This window comes from Tauraco erythrolophus, chromosome 18 (assembly GCF_009769465.1).
Source record: "Tauraco erythrolophus isolate bTauEry1 chromosome 18, bTauEry1.pri, whole genome shotgun sequence".
NCBI classification, from domain to species: Eukaryota; Metazoa; Chordata; class Aves; order Musophagiformes; family Musophagidae; genus Tauraco; species Tauraco erythrolophus.
Window position 1 is genome coordinate 6,440,570 of NC_141482.1, and position 19,196 is coordinate 6,459,765.

General features: G+C 54.0%; 2 protein-coding genes across 4 annotated transcripts in view; one reads left to right on the forward strand and one right to left on the reverse strand.

The window, feature by feature from the left end:
* The window catches only part of PLCG1 (phospholipase C gamma 1), a 47,083-nt gene extending 38,714 nt beyond the window's left edge, over positions 1-8,369 (forward strand). For 2 of the 3 annotated variants that reach the window (XM_086622697.1, XM_086622699.1), the window contains 13 exons: positions 258-335; positions 1,101-1,204; positions 1,445-1,541; positions 1,661-1,730; positions 2,027-2,184; positions 2,711-2,807; positions 3,259-3,483; positions 4,279-4,427; positions 6,237-6,351; positions 6,561-6,722; positions 7,037-7,125; positions 7,739-7,926; positions 8,304-8,369. In XM_086622697.1, the coding sequence (XP_086478823.1) occupies positions 258-335; positions 1,101-1,204; positions 1,445-1,541; positions 1,661-1,730; positions 2,027-2,184; positions 2,711-2,807; positions 3,259-3,483; positions 4,279-4,427; positions 6,237-6,351; positions 6,561-6,722; positions 7,037-7,125; positions 7,739-7,926; positions 8,304-8,346 (1,575 nt within the window). In that variant the 3' untranslated portion in view covers positions 8,347-8,369. Of the gene's footprint in view, positions 1-257; positions 336-1,100; positions 1,205-1,444; positions 1,548-1,660; positions 1,731-2,026; positions 2,185-2,710; positions 2,808-3,258; positions 3,484-4,278; positions 4,428-6,236; positions 6,352-6,560; positions 6,723-7,036; positions 7,126-7,738; positions 7,927-8,303 lie in introns of all 3 variants that reach the window. The other variant, XM_086622698.1, reaches the window with a different exon arrangement.
* A 6,833-nt stretch (positions 8,370-15,202) lies between these two features.
* ZHX3 (zinc fingers and homeoboxes 3) lies at positions 15,203-18,886 on the reverse strand. The gene is made up of 2 exons (XM_086622892.1): positions 16,120-18,886; positions 15,203-15,223 (listed from the first exon to the last, which is right to left on the reverse strand). Exons 1-2 carry the CDS (start codon positions 18,884-18,886, stop codon positions 15,213-15,215), a joined length of 2,778 nt encoding a protein of 925 aa, XP_086479018.1. The 3' UTR covers positions 15,203-15,212.
* Between the last annotated feature and the right edge of the window lie 310 nt (positions 18,887-19,196).

Genomic DNA, 19,196 nt, shown 5'->3' on the forward strand with positions numbered 1-19,196 from the left:
CGATGTTGTGTGAGCCAGCTGTGCCTCACAGCCCACACCTCTTGGGGCTTCATGCCCTGTTGGAAACACTTATTGGCTTGAGTGAGATTTATTGCTGCCCCTCTGACCCAGGTCAGCAGAGAGTGTGGGCTTGGGCATCTGTTTGCTGTGTGCAGCATCATCTTTGGTCTTGTGCCTTCCCTGGGCGTTCTTCCTACCTCCCCAGGGTAGGGGACCTGCTCTCCTGCAGAGTCACCACTGGCCCTTTGCTTTGACAGGAGCCGGACTACGGAGCCCTTTACGAGGGCCGCCACCCCGGGTTCTACGTGGAGGCCAACCCCATGCCCACCTTCAAGGTACGCTGTCGCTGCTTGGCCTGAAACAACCAGCACGGCCTGAAGGTTTAGCAAGTGTCTCTGTTTTCCAAGAGCTGTATTATTTTGTACACTTATTTCTAAAGGGGACCTACAAGAAAGCTGGAGAGGAGCTTTTTACAAGGGCGTGTAGTGATAGGATAAGGGGCACTGAAAGAGGAGAGATTTCAGTTAGATATAAGAAAGAAATTTTTTACAGTAAGGGTGATGAAACACTGGAACAGGTTGCCCAGAGAAGCTGTGGATGCCCCATCCCTGGAAGCGTTCAAGGCCAGGTTGGATGAGGCTTTGACCAACCTGGTGTAGTGGAAGGTGTCCCTGCCCGTGGCAGGGGGGTTGGGACTAGATGGTCTTTAAGGTCTCTTCCAACCCAAACCATTCTATGATTCTAGACCATGAAGGGAGACACACTCCAGGCTGAGCTGGCAGGTTCCCAGGCTGGGCTGCCTCTTGTTTTAAACTGTTGGAACTAAACCCATCAGTGGCTCTGGCCCAAAGGAGTGTCTATGCAGAGCCATGCCAGACCCATGACCTCTGATTTGGCATAAATGGGGGCCTTGATTTGTTCTGCAAGGTCACTAGGTTCTGGCAGCCTCTGGCAGCAGGATTGAATGCTGCTGGCACACAATGTGCCTTACAGCTCCCAGAACTAACACATGTGCAGTGGGAGGTGATCTCTCATCCCGTGGACTTGTTGTCCATGTGTCTGTCCACTGCCCGGCCTCATGGGACCACTCCTCATTGCAGTGCGCAGTCAAAGCCCTCTTCGACTACAAGGCACAGCGGGAAGACGAGCTCACCTTCACCAAAAATGCCATCATCCAGAATGTGGAGAAACAGGAAGGAGGCTGGTGAGTTGGTCTCCCTTTTTCCCTCAGGGACACATTCAAACCTTGGTGTCACCATCCCTACAAAGGTGTGTCCCCTCTAGGGTTGGGTCTGTTTGGGGATCACCTATGAGCTGCACAGCCCCAAAGCCTCACGAACCCTAAAAGCAGATGATGGAGGAGCTGCCTATCCCCTGTGCCCCCAGTCAGGATGCTGTGGGATCCTGTGGCAGGTGCTGACGCTGCCCCGTCCCTCTCTTCCAGGTGGAGAGGAGATTACGGTGGCAAGAAGCAGCTGTGGTTCCCTTCCAACTACGTAGAGGAAATTACTGGTCCCAGCAGCCTGGAGCCAGAGCGGGAGGTGAGTGTGTGCCTGAGCAGGGGTGGTGGGGAGGAGCACGGCTGTGCAGCCCCCCGCACCCGACCACGCTGCCCGACCACGCTGCCCGATGCCATCCTGCCTGTGCTTTGTTCCCGCAGCAGCTGGATGAGAACAGCCCCCTGGGAGACCTGCTCGGAGGGGTCCTGGACGTGCCCTCCTGCCAGATCGGTGAGCACCAGGGAGGGGTGGGGGACTGGGGGATGGTACTGCCCTGCGTGGGATGTTCATGGATCTTCTGGGCCGAAGGGCTTCAGTCTCTGTCTGCCTCTGGGCACCCCTGTGCCCACTGCGAGTGAGCTCCAGGCTATGGTGTGTGCTTGCTGTGCACAATGGGAGCTTCTCCTCTTAGCTGGAGAGTCCGGGGCAGCCATGAGAGTCCCTCAATGTCTGTCCCCTCTGCGGTGTGGAGGACTTGGCTCAGCGTCTGCTCGTGATCTTGCTCTCTGCTCCCTCTCCCCACACAGCCATCCGCCCCGAGGGAAAGAACAACCGCCTCTTCGTCTTCTCCATTAGCATGGCCTCGGTGTCACGCTTGTCCCTTGATGTGGCGGCTGATACGTACGAGGACTTGCTGGACTGGGTGAAGAAGATCCGGGAGGCAGCCCAGACGGCTGACGCACGGGTGAGTCTGGAGAGCCCTTGGCTGGGGAGACATCTTCCCAAGTTCTGGATTTCCCGGGAGCCAAGGAGCAGGTGGAGGCTGGTGGGGAAGGTGGTGAGATGGCAGCCTGCAACGACTGGCAGGGCAGTTATGAAAATGATAAAGCCAGAGTCATCTCTGACGATATAGCAAGAGGTAGTGGTCGTGCATTGTGGCTTGAGAGGTTCAGGCTGGACATCTGGGAAGACTGGTCCATCAGGAGGGTGGTGCAGCCTTGGGAGGTGGGGGATCTCCATCTGTGGAGGGTGGCAAGGCTCAGCTACAAGGCCACAGTTGCCCTGCACTGGTACTGGTGCCAGTCCTGCTCCGGGCAGGAGGTAGGACCTGTCAAGGGCCCTTCCCATGGGTGCTTCTCTGGTGATCCACCTGCAGACCCAGCAGACTTGCTGGTGGTTCTTGCTCTGCTGCTGACTGCAGTTGGTGAGCTGGGTTATCCAGCACTGCTGCTCTCACTTGGCCCTGACACTTCTCTTTCCCCTCTTGGCAGCTCTCTGAAGGGAAGATGATGGAGAGGAGGAAGAAGATTGCCCTGGAGCTTTCAGAACTGGTGGTTTATTGCCGACCTGTGCCCTTCGATGAAGAGAGTGAGCATCTGCTGGTCTGGTGGCCACCGCAGGCAGTCACCGTGGTGTCACAAACCCTGCGGGGTGCCCTGAGGTGCTGCTGTGGCTGGATCTCAGCAGAGGGCAGGTCTCCAAAGCAAGTTGGAACCAGTTTCCTTTGGAGCTCTGGAAATCTTCTCCAGAAGGTGGAAGTTCCTTTCCCCGTCCCTCTGCTGCTGGGATCTGTCACCATCTGGAGCAGCTGCCAGGGAAGCCGGGCTGGAGAGCGTTGGGTCCCATCGCTGAGAGCGGTTTTGATGCTTTTGGCCATCGGTGTTGGGCACAGAGCAAACACCGGCCAGGGCAGAGCAGGGTCTCCATGACCTGGTGGTGACTGAGCCAGGGGAGGAGAAGACAGTGTTAGGAGGGGCCTAAGGTGGTCAAAGTGGAAAGGGAACGTGCTCCTGGCTTACCTTGTACTGTCTCCTGCCAGAGATCGGCACAGAGAGAGCCTGTTACCGAGATATGTCGTCCTTCCCCGAGACCAAGGCGGAAAAGTACGTCAACAAGATCAAAGGCAAGAAGTTCCTGCAGTACAACCGCCTGCAGCTCTCCCGCATCTACCCCAAGGGCCAGCGCCTGGACTCCTCCAACTACGACCCCCTGCCCATGTGGATCTGTGGCAGCCAGCTGGTAGCACTCAACTTCCAGACCCCAGGTGAGGGCAGTGGGAGAAGGTGGGCAGGTGGCTGGGTGCCCTCTACCTCTGCTGAGCCACCAGCCTGCACCTCTGCCAACCCAACCCTGGCAAACAGGGGGATCTAGGAGGGGCTCTGGGGTCCCCGTGCAGGGAGCAGGACCCAGTGTTTGTGTCCAGACGTGTAGTTGCCACAGGGGGGATGTGCTCCAGGAGATTGTGGTGCCACAAGGACAAGATGAAACAGCAAGTAGGGAGTTCCTGCGAGGTCCTCGACAGCAAGCAGGGTGGGCAGGGGATGTGCCAAAGGCGACAGTGCAGCCCCAGTTTTGGGATGCGGGCTGGTTGCAGGGTCTGAGTCAAGCTCCCAGCTCTGCTCACCTTTCTGCGCTTTCCACTCCTGCTCCTGCCGTGCAGTCCAGCCTTCCCCTTTCCCCAGCTGTGAGCCCATTCAGCTGACAACCCACCAGAAAACTACCTGCTTTTTTTTCTCCTGCTGGCTTTTTCGTTCCTTTTGTGAATTCAAGTATCTCACAGGGTGGTTTGGCAAACACTAGAGCCAACACGGGGAGAAAAGGAGAGGGAGGAAAAGAAGGGAGTGACCCGTGGAGCACTGGGTAGTGGGGCAGATCATGCATAAGAAGGTCACCCCGTGGCCACAGCAATGCAGCGAGGCCATGGTGCACGAGGCATGACCAAGGGATGAGCCACGTTCTCTTGCAAAGGACCTTGCATGAGGCACCAATAACCCAGGTGGTGTGGCTTGTGGAAAGGGCACAGGGCCTCCTCCCTCCATCTCCTGCCTGTGCTCTCCAGACAAGCCCATGCAGATGAACCAGGCCTTGTTCATGTCCAGCGGCCAGTGCGGGTACGTCTTGCAGCCAACCAACATGCGGGACGACATCTTTGACCCCTTCGACAAGAGCACGCTGCGGGGAGTCGAGCCACTCTCCATCTCCATTGAGGTCAGTACCTCCTCCCAGGAAGATGGGGTTGGGTCCAGGCGGTCATACTGAGCTTGGGGCCCAGGGGGTGATGATACAGTGATTTTTTTTGTTGGGTTCCTGGCTCCTGTCTGCAGCTGTTCCTCACCAAAACCCCCTCAGCCCCCTCTTCCAAGCTGTCCCGCTGCGCAGCCTTGGGGAGACCCATGAGTGCTGCTGGAGTACAGGCCACTGACCACCCTTGGGTGCCTGGAGAGGAACAGCAGGAGCATCCCTGGGTGCTCCCCCCGGGACCCCTCCTGCCCGGGGTCTGGTGCCAGCAGGTGGCATCCACGAGCCGCAGAGGTGGCTTCTCTGTCCCCAGAGCTTGGCTGGAGCTGGCATTGTACACGCTGGGGTGACACAAGAGCTGGGTCTTGTCCCCTCCTTGTCACTTGAGCTCCGGGCTCAATGTTTCCATGTCCCCTTGCTCATGGCCCCTCTTGGGAAGATGCTCGAGGTTGGAGCAGACTACTCAGCCCATTTCTGTGTTGCGCTGCTGGTGGTGATAAGAGGACAGGGGCAGCTGGTGGGGGGTACCGGAGGAGGGACTGCAGGTGGTCGTTGAATCTTCTTCCGGGAGGGCAGGACTGGGGCTGGACTGTTCCTGTGTCAGCTCCCGGTGCTGCACGGCAGAAGGTCTGCAGGGGTGTAGGACACCTTGCCAGACAAAGCTCCTGGAGGGATGGGAAGGCCATGACTGTGCCAAACCAGATGGCTCTCAAGTTTGGACCGATGGCTGTCCCACTACCCTGTACAGGCATCCCTCGGGTCTTGGAGCCGAGCTAACCGCTTATCTGTGGGTCAGCAGTGTCCTCTGCAAGTCCCTTGGTCTCAAGCAGGCAGGGGAGACCCTGCCCTTAGGTGCTCACAGGTTTCTGACAACACGCACAAACCGCAGCTGCTCTGAGGCCACCTCGGTTTCAGAGTGATCCCACCTCAGGAAGCCGCTGCCCTGCTCAGGGAGGACACCCCATCACGTCCCATCTGCACCATCAACCCCATATCCACCATCTCTCTAAAAATCCCTGTCTGTTTTCCAAACTCTTCCTGCATGCTGGGATGCAGCTGCAAGGTGTCACGAGTCGCTGTGCCGTAGCCTGTCACCGTCTCCTTTAAGAGACGGGCTCAGCCTTTTGTCCCCTGGCGAAACTGCCCGATGCCCCCACTGAAGCCAGCTCTCACGGATGGAGAAGCCGTCTCGAGCCCAGCATGACTCAAAGCACATGATCCAGCGTTGGCAGCACGTCCTTCCCCTGCAGCAGCAGCGTGCAGGCAGTGCGCTGGAGGGACATATGGCTGCTGGCAAGGGGGAGCTGGGATTTCTTCTCCTGCAAGGAAGCAGGTTGTCATTTGAGTTGAGCACGGACTGTGCTACGAACAGGAGGCAGAGCAGCTCCTTTTTGTCCTCAAGCCAAGGCAGGAGGGCTGAGAAGTTTCGGCAAAGAAGGGGGTGTTGAGGCAGGGGAAGGCGGCTTGGCAGGCTGGAGGAGGGATGCTGTGGTCCCAGGCCTGGCTGTGCCAGTGGCAGACAGGAACCTGGAGCAGCCCAGTTGCCTTTTTTTATGTCTTCCAAGTCACATAGGTGATCAGCAACACCACAGCAGCTTCCAGGGTGGGAGGTGTTTTTCTCCGCCAGGCAGGCTGCGCCAGGCTGGCTGTTAGTGTCTCTTCTCTCTCCAATTAGCAGAGCCAGGGTGATTTATTTGGAAAGAAAATGTCTTGGTAGGCAAACATGTTTTTTTCCCTTTTCTCCCATCTCTTACCAAGTCTCTCCTGCTCCCTGCCCAGGTCCTGGGGGCTCGGCACCTTCCCAAAAACGGAAGGGGAATCGTTTGTCCTTTTGTGGAGGTGGAGGTGTCCGGTGCGGAGTATGACAATGCCAAGCAGAAAACCGAGATCGTGGGTGAGTGGGTTAGTGAAGGGAAGGGAGGGACGCACCACCACTCCTGGCCGTGGGCTGAGCCGTGGGCACTGCAGCAAGGCCTGGCCCTGGGCTGGGGGCTGCCCTCGAGCTCAGCATCGGCCGTGGTGGGCAGCAGCGGGGCACGGGGCTCCGCAGGGAGCATGGGGCTCCACGGGGGCTGCCGATTAACCATGGTGTTTTCTGACCAGCGGACAATGGCCTGAACCCTCTCTGGACCCCAAAGCAGTTCCACTTTCAAGTCAGCAACCCCGACTTCGCCTTCCTCCGCTTCGTGGTGTACGAGGAGGACATGTTCAGCGATGAGAACTTCCTGGCTCAGGCCACCTTCCTGGTGAAAGGCTTGAAGACAGGTAAAGTGCTTGGGGAAGTGTGTGTGTGGGGGGGGTGTCAAGGTGGTCCTCACCAGTTTGCTAATTGCATCACGCTGAGTTTCATGGGAGGATGCTGTCAGTCCCCAGGCTGGCTCAGTCGCTCCTGTCCCCATGCCAGGTCACATCCCAACCTGGTAAAGGAAGCAAGAAGCCATTTGCTAACATCCCTTAGGGTCAGCTGCCACTTGGGAGGAGTTGCGGGGTATTGGAGAAGGCCTCCTTGAGTTCTGTGCCTGGAGACTGTCACGTCACTGCCTCTGCTGCGAGTGACACCGGGGCTGTCTCCACTGCAGGTTTCCGAGCTGTTCCTCTGAAGAACAACTACAGCGAGAACCTGGAGCTGGCTTCCCTGCTCGTCAAGATAGACATTTTCCCTAGCAAGGTGAGGACATGAGAGTGTTCTGCTTCTTGCCCCCGCAGCGGCACAGCTCTGTTCTGCCAGGGGGTCGGGGCGGCCAAGCTCAGCGCTGCCTGGCCTGGGGGCGTGCAGGACAGCCAAGTTTTCCGCAGCGCACTGTAGTGCTGCATGGGGAGCTGGCAGGGTGAGCAGCACTGGGCTCACCTCCTGCAGCGAGCCAGGGCGTTCAGGCAGGGCCGTGCCTGGGCTGTGTTTGACTTGCCTGGGTATCCCTTCAGCAGAAGCGGGAGGAGGCAGGTTTGCTCGGTCCCTGTCTCTCTGCGCTCCAGGGAAGGTACAGCTCAGCATCACGGAGCCCAGCTGGCCCAAGGCCATCCTGTGTTGGCATAAGCAGAGGGCAGGGCTCCTTCAGAGACAGATGTTTCTTTTCTTTTTCCATTTAAAATGACGCTGGTGGGAACCAGCGATGGTTGTTAAAGACAGAGCAGCTGCATGTTGCAAACCCCAAGCCCCAGTGAGCCATGGACATGCGGCATGGCGACTCGCAGGGCAGCCAGGGGGCTGCCTTCACTACAAGACATACGCTTTGAAATCCCAAGCCCTTTACTATTGTGGTTTTTTTTTTTCCTGATCCAAGCAGGAGAATGGTGAAATAAACCTCTTCAGTGCTTCAGCCCTACGGGAACGAGCAGGGGACGCTTCCAATCAGCTGCTGGCGAGCAGAGGCAGAGAGGGGTCCTTCGAGTCGCGGTACCAGCAGCCCTTCGAGGACTTCCGTGTGTCACAGGAGCAGCTGGCTGACCACTTCGAGAGCCGGGAACGAAGGTATTGCCAGTGCTCTTTGAGCTCTTCCCAGCATGAGACTCCCCCCAGCAGTTTAGCCTCCTCGGCGCAGGCTGATAAATGCAGCCTCCCCATCGTCCGGAGCAGAGCTGCAGCCACGTTTGCTGCGTGGAAACTCTCAATTTCAGCATGAAAGTTGTGCCAAGCCTTGGAGGAGTCACTGCTTTGGGGTCTGTGGGAGGTAGGGTGGGACAAGGAGCCGTCACTCTGCAGCCAGTGACACTTTTCCCTGGGATGGGAGATGTGCTGAGCCCCTTCCCCCTTTCCTCCCATGGAGTGGCTTTTGACACCGGGGCATTGTCCTTGGTCATCCCTTGGTCAGGCTGAGCTGTGTCCCCTCTCTTTGTGCCCCACTGCAGGGTACTGCGGAGGACCCGGGTCAACGGGGACAACCGGCTGTAGCCCATCTCAGCGGGCGAAAGCACCTCCAGTGCTTGTGAATCTCACGGCACGCTGTGAACTGGTTTCTATGGAAACGGCACTGCTATGGCCTACTTTCAGGCAGCTTTTCCAGTTTCTCTGCTGAAGTGTGTTCACGTGGAGAACTAAAAAAAAAAAAAAAATTGGAAAAAAAAAAAAAACAAACACCCCTAGCCAGGCCCAACCGCCCACCAACCTTCACCACCAAGCCCTTAACGAAGCGCATCGGCGCATACAGCCTGCCAGCCGCCGAGGTGAGAGACGAAACTGTCTATAATAGCACGGAAAGAGACTCCAAAAAAAGAAACACCCCCCCTCCACAACCAGCCCTCTGCCGCCGCTGCTCTGCCTGTATTCCCGGAGATCCCGCTCCTGCGCAGCTGCCGGAGGCCCTTTGCAGCCATCCTTTGCCGTACCCGTTCCCGGCGCACTGGGCAAGGGGGGGGACTTCAGCGCCCACGGCAGCACATATCTCTGTCCTGGCAGCATCGCATCTACCTACCTGTGTAGCCACTGCCTATGGGCCCAGTAGTGAAACTCTACGTTTACAAGGCCGCTCTAGCTTTAAATGACAATAAAAGTGTCAGTATTACCTGCGTGGTGGTTCCGGTGTCCGACGGTTTGCCCTCCCCCTGTACCGAGGAGCGGGGGTGCAGCCCTGCCTGGGGGGGCTGTGCTGCTCTCTCCTGCCTCCTGACTTCAGGGATTTGCAGCTACTAACCAGGAGCAGCCCCAGGTTTAATGGTCACTGAAAAGGGTAAGGCAAGGGTATGTGCTGCAGCTGACGGTGCTTTTCTGAACCAGACTGGGGGGCAAACAGTCACTCCAGGCTGCAGAAGGGCTCTTGGGACAGAGGTATCGGCTCCAGCACGTTGCCAGGTCATACACTCACAGCCTTACCCCCAGGTAAGGAGTTGTGCTTTTAAAATGAACATTGAGGTTTTTGACTGAGCATTCTCTGCTCCTGGACAAGCAAATATCCCCCTGCACGGGGCAGCTCTCACCATTATCAGCACTGGGGATAAGGCATCCCCTGGGCACTGCAGCACCCCACACCCCCGTGGCCTTCCCCAAACCCAAGTGCAAACACCAGTCAACTCACGTTTGTCTTTTACGCTCTTTATTTAGGAACAACCAAAAATGTCTGGTTTCATTTCAACAAACTGTACAAGCAAGCTCTTCCCCTCGCCCACCCTCACATCCACATATACAAAAGGAAGGGAAACTTGCCGTTCACTTCTCAGAAGTGGCATTGTTGCTACAGGGAGTTCTTGCCCTCAGAATAAGAGCAGGTAAAGTCCATAGCAGGTACAAGCTACCCTAGCCCTACTAATAGCCACAGCCCACAACCACAGGCAGCTTCACTTTTTTTTTTTCTCCCCTTTGAAACCTTTACCAAAAGTAAAAACTATTTCCTGTCTCACACGATTGCCAAGGTGACCATCTAAAATTGTGGTCTTAAAAAAAACACAATAATAACCCCACTGGAACCCCCCACACCTCCCCGGTACAAAGTCGGTTTACACAGCAGAGCCCTTGCTCTGCTCCCTAGCTGCACGGCCACCCTTATGAAAGGTCCCATTGCAGCTACAATTACATTTTCCTTTGGATAAATCCAAGCAAAAATTCCAGGTCATTCAGCACCAGCATGATTTCTAAATAACAATAATTAAAAAGAAAAAAAAAAAAAGAGACCCCATTAGGCTGACTTTGTGGTCTGCTGAGAAACAAAGTGATCAACACACTGTTCCCAAAGTCTCTCTTTTAGTGCAATGTTAGTATGTGCAAGGGGAATCACAGCCACGTACCCATGACACCACCACGAGCCAGATGGGGCAGAGAAAAAGTGCAATTTTAGCAAGAAGTTTTCTATGCCATGGATTCCTAGCCCAACCGTCACTAGCACCAGTAAGAGAGTCCTCCTGATACCACCCTCCATCAGTACAGGGAAAAAAAGTGGCTTTAATTGTGCCATCAAAATATGGCCAATGTCAGCCGACAGAGCACTCTTTACTGGAACAAGCAATAACAAGAAAATAAAAATAAAATAAATCACTGCTTAGCTAACAGAGCTCCCTTGCTCTGCTTTAAAGTTTTGTGATGCCAATCCAGCATTCCTGGCAGGGACCACTGCCAGTAAAACATACAGCAGAATCTAAACTTGGAAAATAAAATAAAAAAAAAAAAGGTATAGCTTGCAAGTGCCTCATCCCCTCCTCTATTTGTAGTGTTGCCTAATCTTACCCTGCTGGTTTTGTCATCAACCGAGCAATTACAACAGAGGCTAACTGCAGTGAGCTGAATCGCATCAGGCCACCGATGGATTTGAAAAGAGAGAAGCCAAAATTATCTGGGCAACAGGAGAAAGTTTACAAGCATTTTAAATACCAGCAACTGGACAGGAAGGTGCAGCATCATGTTAACTTTCTAATTTGTGTCTAAGTGCTGAAAATAATTTTTTGCTCCTGATTCCCAGGGACCCAGCATCCGAACATCACCTTCCCATCAGGTTGCCTCTGTAATGTCTTGCAAGAGAGGGGTTGCAGGGAAGACAATACAGCACTTGAACTTGTGACCCAAAACCCTAAATGGAAAACCAGCCTTCTACATCCTCCTTTCCCTCCTGACCAGACAGGGGACACCTAACAAAGATGAAGCAAGCAGATATCTTGCTCCAGCTTCTGTGCAAGCATCGCCCTGGCAGGTTAAGGTTCTGCGTTAAGCTGTGGGCTGACTACGGACAGGATGTCTCATCACAGCTGCCAGCAGCTACTGCTTTTGCTGGTGCCTTCTCGTGGTGACCATGAGCCCCTGGCAGGGTGGGGACATGCAGCCACGCTAAATCCCTGCGGCTGGAGCTCGCCGTGCTGCGCATCGCAGCAAGCACCTGTGCCCATTGCTCTCGCCGTGGCTGCGGGCCTGATGTGCAGCAGCGCTCAGCTCCCAGGCAAGCGGAAATAGGAGCCTGTAAATTATGGTTTGTTTAGTGTTCTGCTAAAAAAAAAACCCAAAAACAACCCCCAAAACAAACAACAAAAAAGAATGATTTCCAGGATGCTAATTAAGGAGCTGAAAAATAAGCTACCCAAGTGAAACACAGAGCCATGTCTAGAAATCTCATGGCAGGGCCTGCTGATAACGAATGAAGTAACTGTTCCTTGCAGCAGGAGAACCAACAGCCCCTTACACGAGCGAGTGGGTACAGCACAAATCAGGGTTTTGGGTTATTAAGCAATTGGATTGTGCCCTTAATCCAAGCAGCCTCACAGACATAAGTAACAAGATTCACATGGATTAAAAATGATGGTTGCTACTGTGCCTGCCAAGGCCAAGCTCACACACAGAGGATGGAGGTGAAGAATTTAATTTCCCTTCCTTACTGATGCTGGCTACATGACCTCTATCTTACACCCCCCTCCTTTCAAGTCAAGATGGTCATCTTTGATTAGATGATGATAAATATTCACACACTGCATAGAATTGTGGTGACGCTTCCTCTTAACACCAGAAGAGCTGCTGCTGGGACTGTCAAGCCACCTCTCAATTCTTCCTTTCAGTTTCAGATGCAAACATGTTTCTGATGTCCTGCACCAAAACCTGAGTCTATTTGGAGATGACACCTGCTTCTCCTCAGCTTCAAAAACTGCAATAGGGAATCAGAGGACCATAGAGCTAAACGCTCAAAAATCTTCAGCTTATACTTACACAGAGATTTCAAGTCAACTAAAAAAAATGCAGATAACAAGGAATGTAGGAGTTAGAACGGGAACTTGATTACTTTTTGGTTTTTTTGTCTCGAAATCTCACCCTCCTTACGCAACAGGGCTTGCCAGCCCCGTCGCCGCGTCCGAGGGGGATCTGCATGGAACCGCTTTTTAAAATTCCTCCAACCCAAAAGAAAGAAAACTCCTGCTGTGCTTGTATGAATGCACGGAGACAAAGCTCAAAAACCTCAGCAGCTTCCAACCCTCAAGGCTGGTTTTTCTGTGTACACCGGGAAATTCTTCGTCTAGCTCACAAGACTTCTCTTTTCAGTTTTTCTGGAAAACTGGCCGAATCCAATCCAAGTGCAAAAAATTTCAGCTAGTGTATGGAAAAATGGTTCAAAGGGACCTTAAGCGTTTCTGTAGATGGAGCGAGGATCACTCTTCCAATTAGCCATAGGCCTTCAAGTGTACACCAAAAATCCCACAGAAAATCACCTTGAATGGGCAAACTACACTTCCAACATATTTATATAGCGAGTAGTTAGTAAAAGTGTACATTTTTCATGTACAGCTTAATGCAATAAAGAATCAATGGCATATCTGAACGGTATATAAGTGTACTTAAACCTGCACGTACATAAGACACTAGAGAGTAAATGACCTACCTGTATTTGTTCTCTGAAGGTAACACTGTACATACACTCACACCCTCGGGCCGCACGACTCCCAGATCTGCTGCCTCGAGCTCTAGGACCACCCAGATTCTCCCATCAGCTGCGACATTTTAAGGTGGGCAGGATTGTGCTCGCAAGGGTGAAGCCCTGGGGCTCTGGTTGTGTTCACGGCATGGCCGCCCCTGCCTCTCCCAGAGAGCCACGGGGATGCTGCCTCCAACCACGGCATGACCAGCCACAATGCTTCTAAAGAGAAAGAAATTTAGGGAGCTCCGAGTTGACAGAACCCCTGGTCGCAGCGTTTTGGGGAGGGTTTGTCTGGCTGCTAAGGGGTGGCAGTGGTGCGGGTGGCCGTGGCTAAGCGCGTCGCCCTGGCTCTCTTTAGGGTGCAGGTCATCTCCTTCCGAAGCAGATGCTGACGCTTGGCCACGGGGGTTACATCATGTGCCAGGGGAGCTACGTGAGCTCAGGCGCGGGCAGGTATCACATAGGCACAGCCCGCCAGGCAAGAGGAAGTGCCTCTCTCTTGCAAAGCACTGAGCAGATAAAAATCCCTCCTAGCAGCTGAGCAAGGCGGCCTCTTAAAGAAGGGACGAAGAAAGAATTGGAAAAGCAAAGGCAATTAAAGGTAGAAATCAGACACCATCTTTGGAAAAAGTTCTGAAAGAGCTTTTTTTGTTTTTAAACCAGATTTTTTTGTAAATCTCTGGATCTGATCCTTTGGGACTTGCTACCCACCCTTCTAATAAATATCATTTACCACCAACAATAAAGTCTCCCACATTAAAAAGCTCTCACTAAATAAAAACCTTCTACTGAAAAAGCTTGGCTGAGTTAACTTGGCAAAAATTAGGAGCTATGACTAGTCTCCATAAATACATCAGCGGATAAACACCAAAAACTATTTAAGTTAAAGGACAATGTTGGCTCCAAAACGAACCAGGAATGAACTGGCCATGAATTAATTCAAACTAGAAATTTAAATAAAGTTTCTAACCACTCAAAGGCAGTGAAGTTCTGGAATAGCCTTCCAAGAGCAAAAGTGAAGGCAAGACATGGAACCAATTTTGAGCTGGGATTTGATTAGTTTGTGACAGAATGGTCTGACACAGCATTGGCCGGATTATTCCGCTCAAGAGTTTCCCTTCTAGACCTTGTTTTCTATTAGAAAAGAATATTTAAAAAATCTTCAAGTAGTTGCATAACACAGCAACCACTCAAGACAACATGGGCATGTTACAAATGTAGAGATACTGGGATGCAGGAAGGTTAACTGGGAAATCTATTTTGCTGTTTCGCCAGAACTATTGCAGATGAACTTGGGGGCGGGGAGGAGGAAAAGGAAAAAAAAAAGGGGGGGAAAAAAAAGGGGAAAAATAGATATTTAAAAAAAAAAGATTAAAAAAAAAAAAAGACTGGAGCAAACACTTGAAGTTACCAGCACTGCTTGCAGGAGGATCTGTCATGTAGGGCTGCAAGAGGGAAACTTCCTGATTGCAGAAGAGCTGCTGCCTCGCCGATCCCTTGGAGACAACAATGACTTGAACCACTCACAGCAACACTGCATATTCTCTGCATTTGTTCTCTGAAGAACAGCTTGTTCTCTCTGAACAATGAAAAGGACTCCAGGTCAGGATGGAAAAATTATGATGTGCTAGTTCTCAGTGATTAAAGGGAGACTTGGAGATTCAGCAGCCTGCTACAGTCAGTCTGCAGGAGCACAGGGAAAAATATTCTAGCCAGGAAGGGACAAATGACACCAGACTCCATCTCCTGGGTTGTCTGGGTCTGGGAACCTGCTACTTATATGCAATGCTGTATCTAACCCCATCTGTAGGGATGAAAATCTCACTCAGCTCTCACTGGACTTCAATGCAAGACTGGCAGTTTTCTTCTCAGATACCTTTCCTTTCCTAACACACACACACACGCTGGTGTGCCCGCAAAGCCCTTCATTGCCAGGGCTTAAGGATCAGAAAGGGTGGAGAGAATATAGGCAGCCATACCAACCTTTAGAGAACAAACACCTTAACAGACAGATGAAAAAAAAAATAAAAAGTACTGTGCCATGATAGTCCATATCTAAGCAATGACCTTGTTTACACAATGTCTGAGATTTGTTATGCTTGTATAGGCAGCTGTAGGCATCGGTATATGAATACGAAATCTGAAAGTCTGTCCACTGGAAAGCAAACAAGAGCATCCTATTTCCTGGGTGCGAGCTGAGCTTTCCCCTCTGCCAGCTCTCAGCCATCTCCTCGGCTGGGCCACCGAGAGCTCTGCGCCAAGTGCCCAGTTTTCGCATGCGTGCTCTCGGGTGTGCTGTGCTCAAAGGTCTCATTTATGGCAGTGCTTTATCACCGCGTCCTGCTCCTGACGTTTGGATCAGGCTGGCCCATGGGTTTCTTAAAGACCAAAAATTTCTTCTCAAGGGTAAGAGCGGATCCTCCAGGCTGGTGGTTTGAGTTCAGTCTGTTTCTGAAAAAGAACAGAGGTGTCAGAGACGCTCCAGCTCGCAGCAGGGGCCTGCAACCCAGGTGGGGCGCTGGGTGGGGAGGAAGGGGTGCAGAAATGCCTTGAGAAGGGCAAAACTGGGAGCCTTGATGGAGTCAGCTACAGAGAAAGGCCAGCCCCATTCAGCGGGGCCAGAAAACCAAAATCCTTGTGGGAGCAGAGCTGGGCTTTGGCCAGTGGCAGGGCTAAGGCAGGATGCAGCCTGTGGCTATCCAAAGCCATGCACCCTTGCTGAGCACCTCCTGCCTCTGTGCCTTTCCAAAGCGAGTCCTTGAGGAGGGGTATAGGGTCAGCTGTAAACACCAGCCCTCCATGCCCTCTCCCCTCCTCGCAGCCTCCATCTTCACCACCCAAGCCTTGCCCTGCACCAAACCAGGATGCTTGCGGCGGGACAGGGAAGGGAGGAAGGAGGCTCTTGCCTGCACAGGCACGGGTTATGTCTGCTGCCCGAGGCTGGGGGAGGCATGGAAGGAGCCAGTGGCATGGGACAGAGCAGCCAGGCCCTTTCCTTTCCAAATACCCATCTCTTTCATAAATAAACCCAAGGGCCACCTTCCCCCAGGGCGGGTAAAGGGACCAGACACTCCCGTTGGTATTACTTAGGCTTAAAATAAAGCCAGGATCTGCCTTTGGAGCGGCGGCAGCATCCAGCAGCCAAGGCAGGCTGGGGCGGGCCGGCAGCGGCGCCTGCAGCTCCTCATCCTCCTGCCGTGGTTCCCCCTGCTTCCCATCAGTTAAATCCCAAACAGCAGAACCGGGCACCAAACTCTTCCCTAAAGCCTCTGTCTCCCACACAGGAAACGCTCACCGAAACCCACACCCTGCCGCGGAGCGAGCCCTGCCTGCAGCGGGATCCTCACCGAGTCGCGCCGGTGGCGGTCCAGGGGCGCCGAGGGTGCCGGCACTGCCTTCCTGACCGCCCGGCTCCCGCGACTCGCCGCTCTCCGACGCCTCCGAGCCAGCCTCGCACGGCCCCTTCCCGCTTCCCACCGTCTGGTCGGCGCAGGCATCCTCGGGGCCGGTGGCCCGGCTCTCCTCCTCTGCCCTCGCCGCGAACCACAGCCGGAGCTGCCGGGCGTCGAGGCGGGCGCGCTCACAGAGCCCGGGTGCGTCCTCCTCCCGCAGCCCCCGGTGCTTCTCGTAGTAGTCCTCCAGCACCTCCCGGCCGGCGGGGCTGACCTCCAGCAGCCCCGCGGGGAACACCCCTCGCCTGTAGTTCTCGTACCACCTCAGCTGCCCATTCTTGTAGCCGTAGCGGCTGTCCCCGAACCAGCGGATGACCTCTGCCCGTGGCAGGCCCGTCTGGGACACGATGGCGTCGTACTCCTGGTTGGTGGGCCGCTGGGTCTGCACGAACATCTGCTTCAGCAGGTGCCGCTGCTGGGCTGTTTTTTTGAAGTTCAGTTTGGCTTTCGGAGGGGTGGGCGGCCGGCTGGAGCTGCCGTCCCCTTTCTCGTTGGCGACGGTCCCCGGTAACTCGCTTTTGCCGTTGGACTCGGTCACTCGGAGGTTCTTCAGGTTGATTTTGATGGGACTCACTTTCCGCTCCGCCGAGTTGGGGTTGGTGCCGGAGGCGTCGACTGAGCCGTTCTCGCTTGCAGCTCTCAGCTCGTCTGAGGAGTCCTCCCCTTCCGCACCGCCATTTTCTGCCTCCTCCTCTTCCTCCTGCCGAGCCACCTCCTCCACCTTCTTATTCTCCTCCGCCACCTTCTTCTTCCTCCTCTCCGAGAACCAGCTATCGATCTCCCTCCGCGTCATCTTCGTTTCCCCCCTCAGACGGTTCACCTCCTCCTCCGCGGGAAGAGGATTTTGGGCAAAACTGCTCTCCAGGGCCTTCAGCTGCTCCGGCGCCCGCTCTTTGTACTTGGTTGGCGTGAAGTCGGGCGCCTGGTGCCACGACTGCCGCCGCGGCGGGTGGTGAGGGGCCGGCGCGGCCGCCGCCGAGCTCAGCTCGGCTCCTCTGGGCGAGACGTCGAAGGCGATTTCGGGCAGGGAATCCAGAGCGCTGTCTCCAGGGAAGACGGCGCGGCCGCCTCTCACGTTCCTGTAGTGGTACCTCCTATCGCTGAACCATTTCCGAATCTCCTTGGTGGAAAGGCCCGTGATTTTCGTCAGCCGCTCAACTTCGGCCTGGCCGGGGAACTGGTTCCTGCAGAAGCTGCCCTTCAAGGCCGAGAGCTGCTCGTGGGACTTCTTGTTTTTGTAGACGTTGGGATCCAGGAAGGTCTGCGAGGAGATTGCTGGGCAGGCGGTGAGCAGCGACTGGCCGCTGTTGACCACCTTCACCCCCGACGCGCTGCCGGAGCTCACCGTGCCGTGCTGCGCCGCCGGCTGCGGCTTGGGGACAGAAGTCACCGCCAAGGCGAAGGAGGAGCTGGTGCCCTTCAACCCATTTGCCATGATGGGCTGCGTGACCAGCAGGCCCCCTGTCCCCTCCGGCTGCCCCACCACATGGCCCGGTAAAGTGGCCTGGATAAGATGAGGGACGGTCCCAGGATTTGCAACCAGCGGCGTGTTCAAAACTGTAATGGTGGGTTGTGGCACAGACTGAATAACGGTGTTGAACATCTTCTTCCTGGCATCTTCGATCTCCTCCGGTGACCAGCTGATGCCCTGCTTCAATCTCTGGGCAGTGAACCAGATCTTCAGCTGCTCTTCTGGGTACTTTGTCACCACAGTCAAGTAGCAGAGCTCGGCTTTTGTGGGGTAGGGAAACTTGTGGAAAGAGTTTTTGAGGAAGCTGTTGGAGTCCATGGCAGCATTGTACGTTGGAATGCTGCTCAGGGGGATCATCACCTTGGGAAGGGACTTGGACGTAGGTAGCTGCTGATGCAAGGGGGGTTGCTGCTGCAGTGACACAAGTTGTGCAACACCCGCCTGCAGAACGGGCACGTTTCCTATGATGGAGCCATTCACTATATGAGATGATTTTGTCGAACTTGCAGCAGGCTGGCTGACTGGCACGGATCCATTTGGGAATGAATGCTCTCCATCTTTTACCTCCGACTCACTGCCCAACTGACTTGACACGTTCTCCTTCAGTGTGTGGATTTTTTTGGCCTCCGGTTTACCTTTCATTATCTTCATGATGGGGGTTTTGGTAATGATAATTTCAGACTGGCTGTCCACCCCTTCTTCAGGGACCTCTCCTGGGAGGTCATGGCTGCCGGCAGCCTCACAGAGACTTTGCTCCACAGTCGTACGATTGTCTTGCTTCGCCACCCTCCAGATGAAGCTCGTTTCACCAGCGTGTGACTCCGCATTGTGCTGCGTGAGCCCTTCATGGCTATTTGCCAGGAAGTTGCACGCAACACACGCAAACGCAGGGTCTTTGCTAAAGTCCAAGTGCTCAGAGTCCAGGTGCCCAAAGAAGTGATGAACGTCTTGAGATCCAAAGTCACAAGACTTGCAGATGTAAGTGTCACTATCGGCAATACCGCGGTGCCCATTAGACAAAGCTCCGTTATTACTGGCACCAGCATCACTTGCTGCTGGCCCTTCCACAGGGGTGTCTTGTTGCGTTGCTGCTTCACGATCACCTTCTACAGCGTCCAGTTCAGTCTCCTGAAGCACCAGTGTTTTTACTGGTATCATGCAGGGAGTTGTGGATTTTCTTTTGCTAGCCATCACTACAGTTAATCCAGATGATTATTTTTCTTTCATTTAAATTAAATTAAAATTTAAAAAGCGCTATTGCAAGTGCTCTGTGGTCTAGATTCCAGCAAATTCATTATGTCCCAAGGAGTTCTTGTCAAATGCTGACAAATGTTCATATTTGGCACTGAACCTGAGGACAAGGAGAGGGAGGAGAGGTTAGTTCCTTTGGCATTAGACAAAGCACGACTGTCCTGGTATTTAACTGTTTCACTCAATAAATCATTTTCAGTCTCTTTCGCTGGAAACATTTAACTTGACCATGGATTTACCATATTTTCAC

What these genes read in the sequence shown, in the direction of transcription:
- ZHX3 (XM_086622892.1), bottom strand. Translation starts at nt 18,886, where the DNA reads ATGGCTAGCAAAAGAAAATCCACAACTCCCTGCATGATACCAGTAAAA.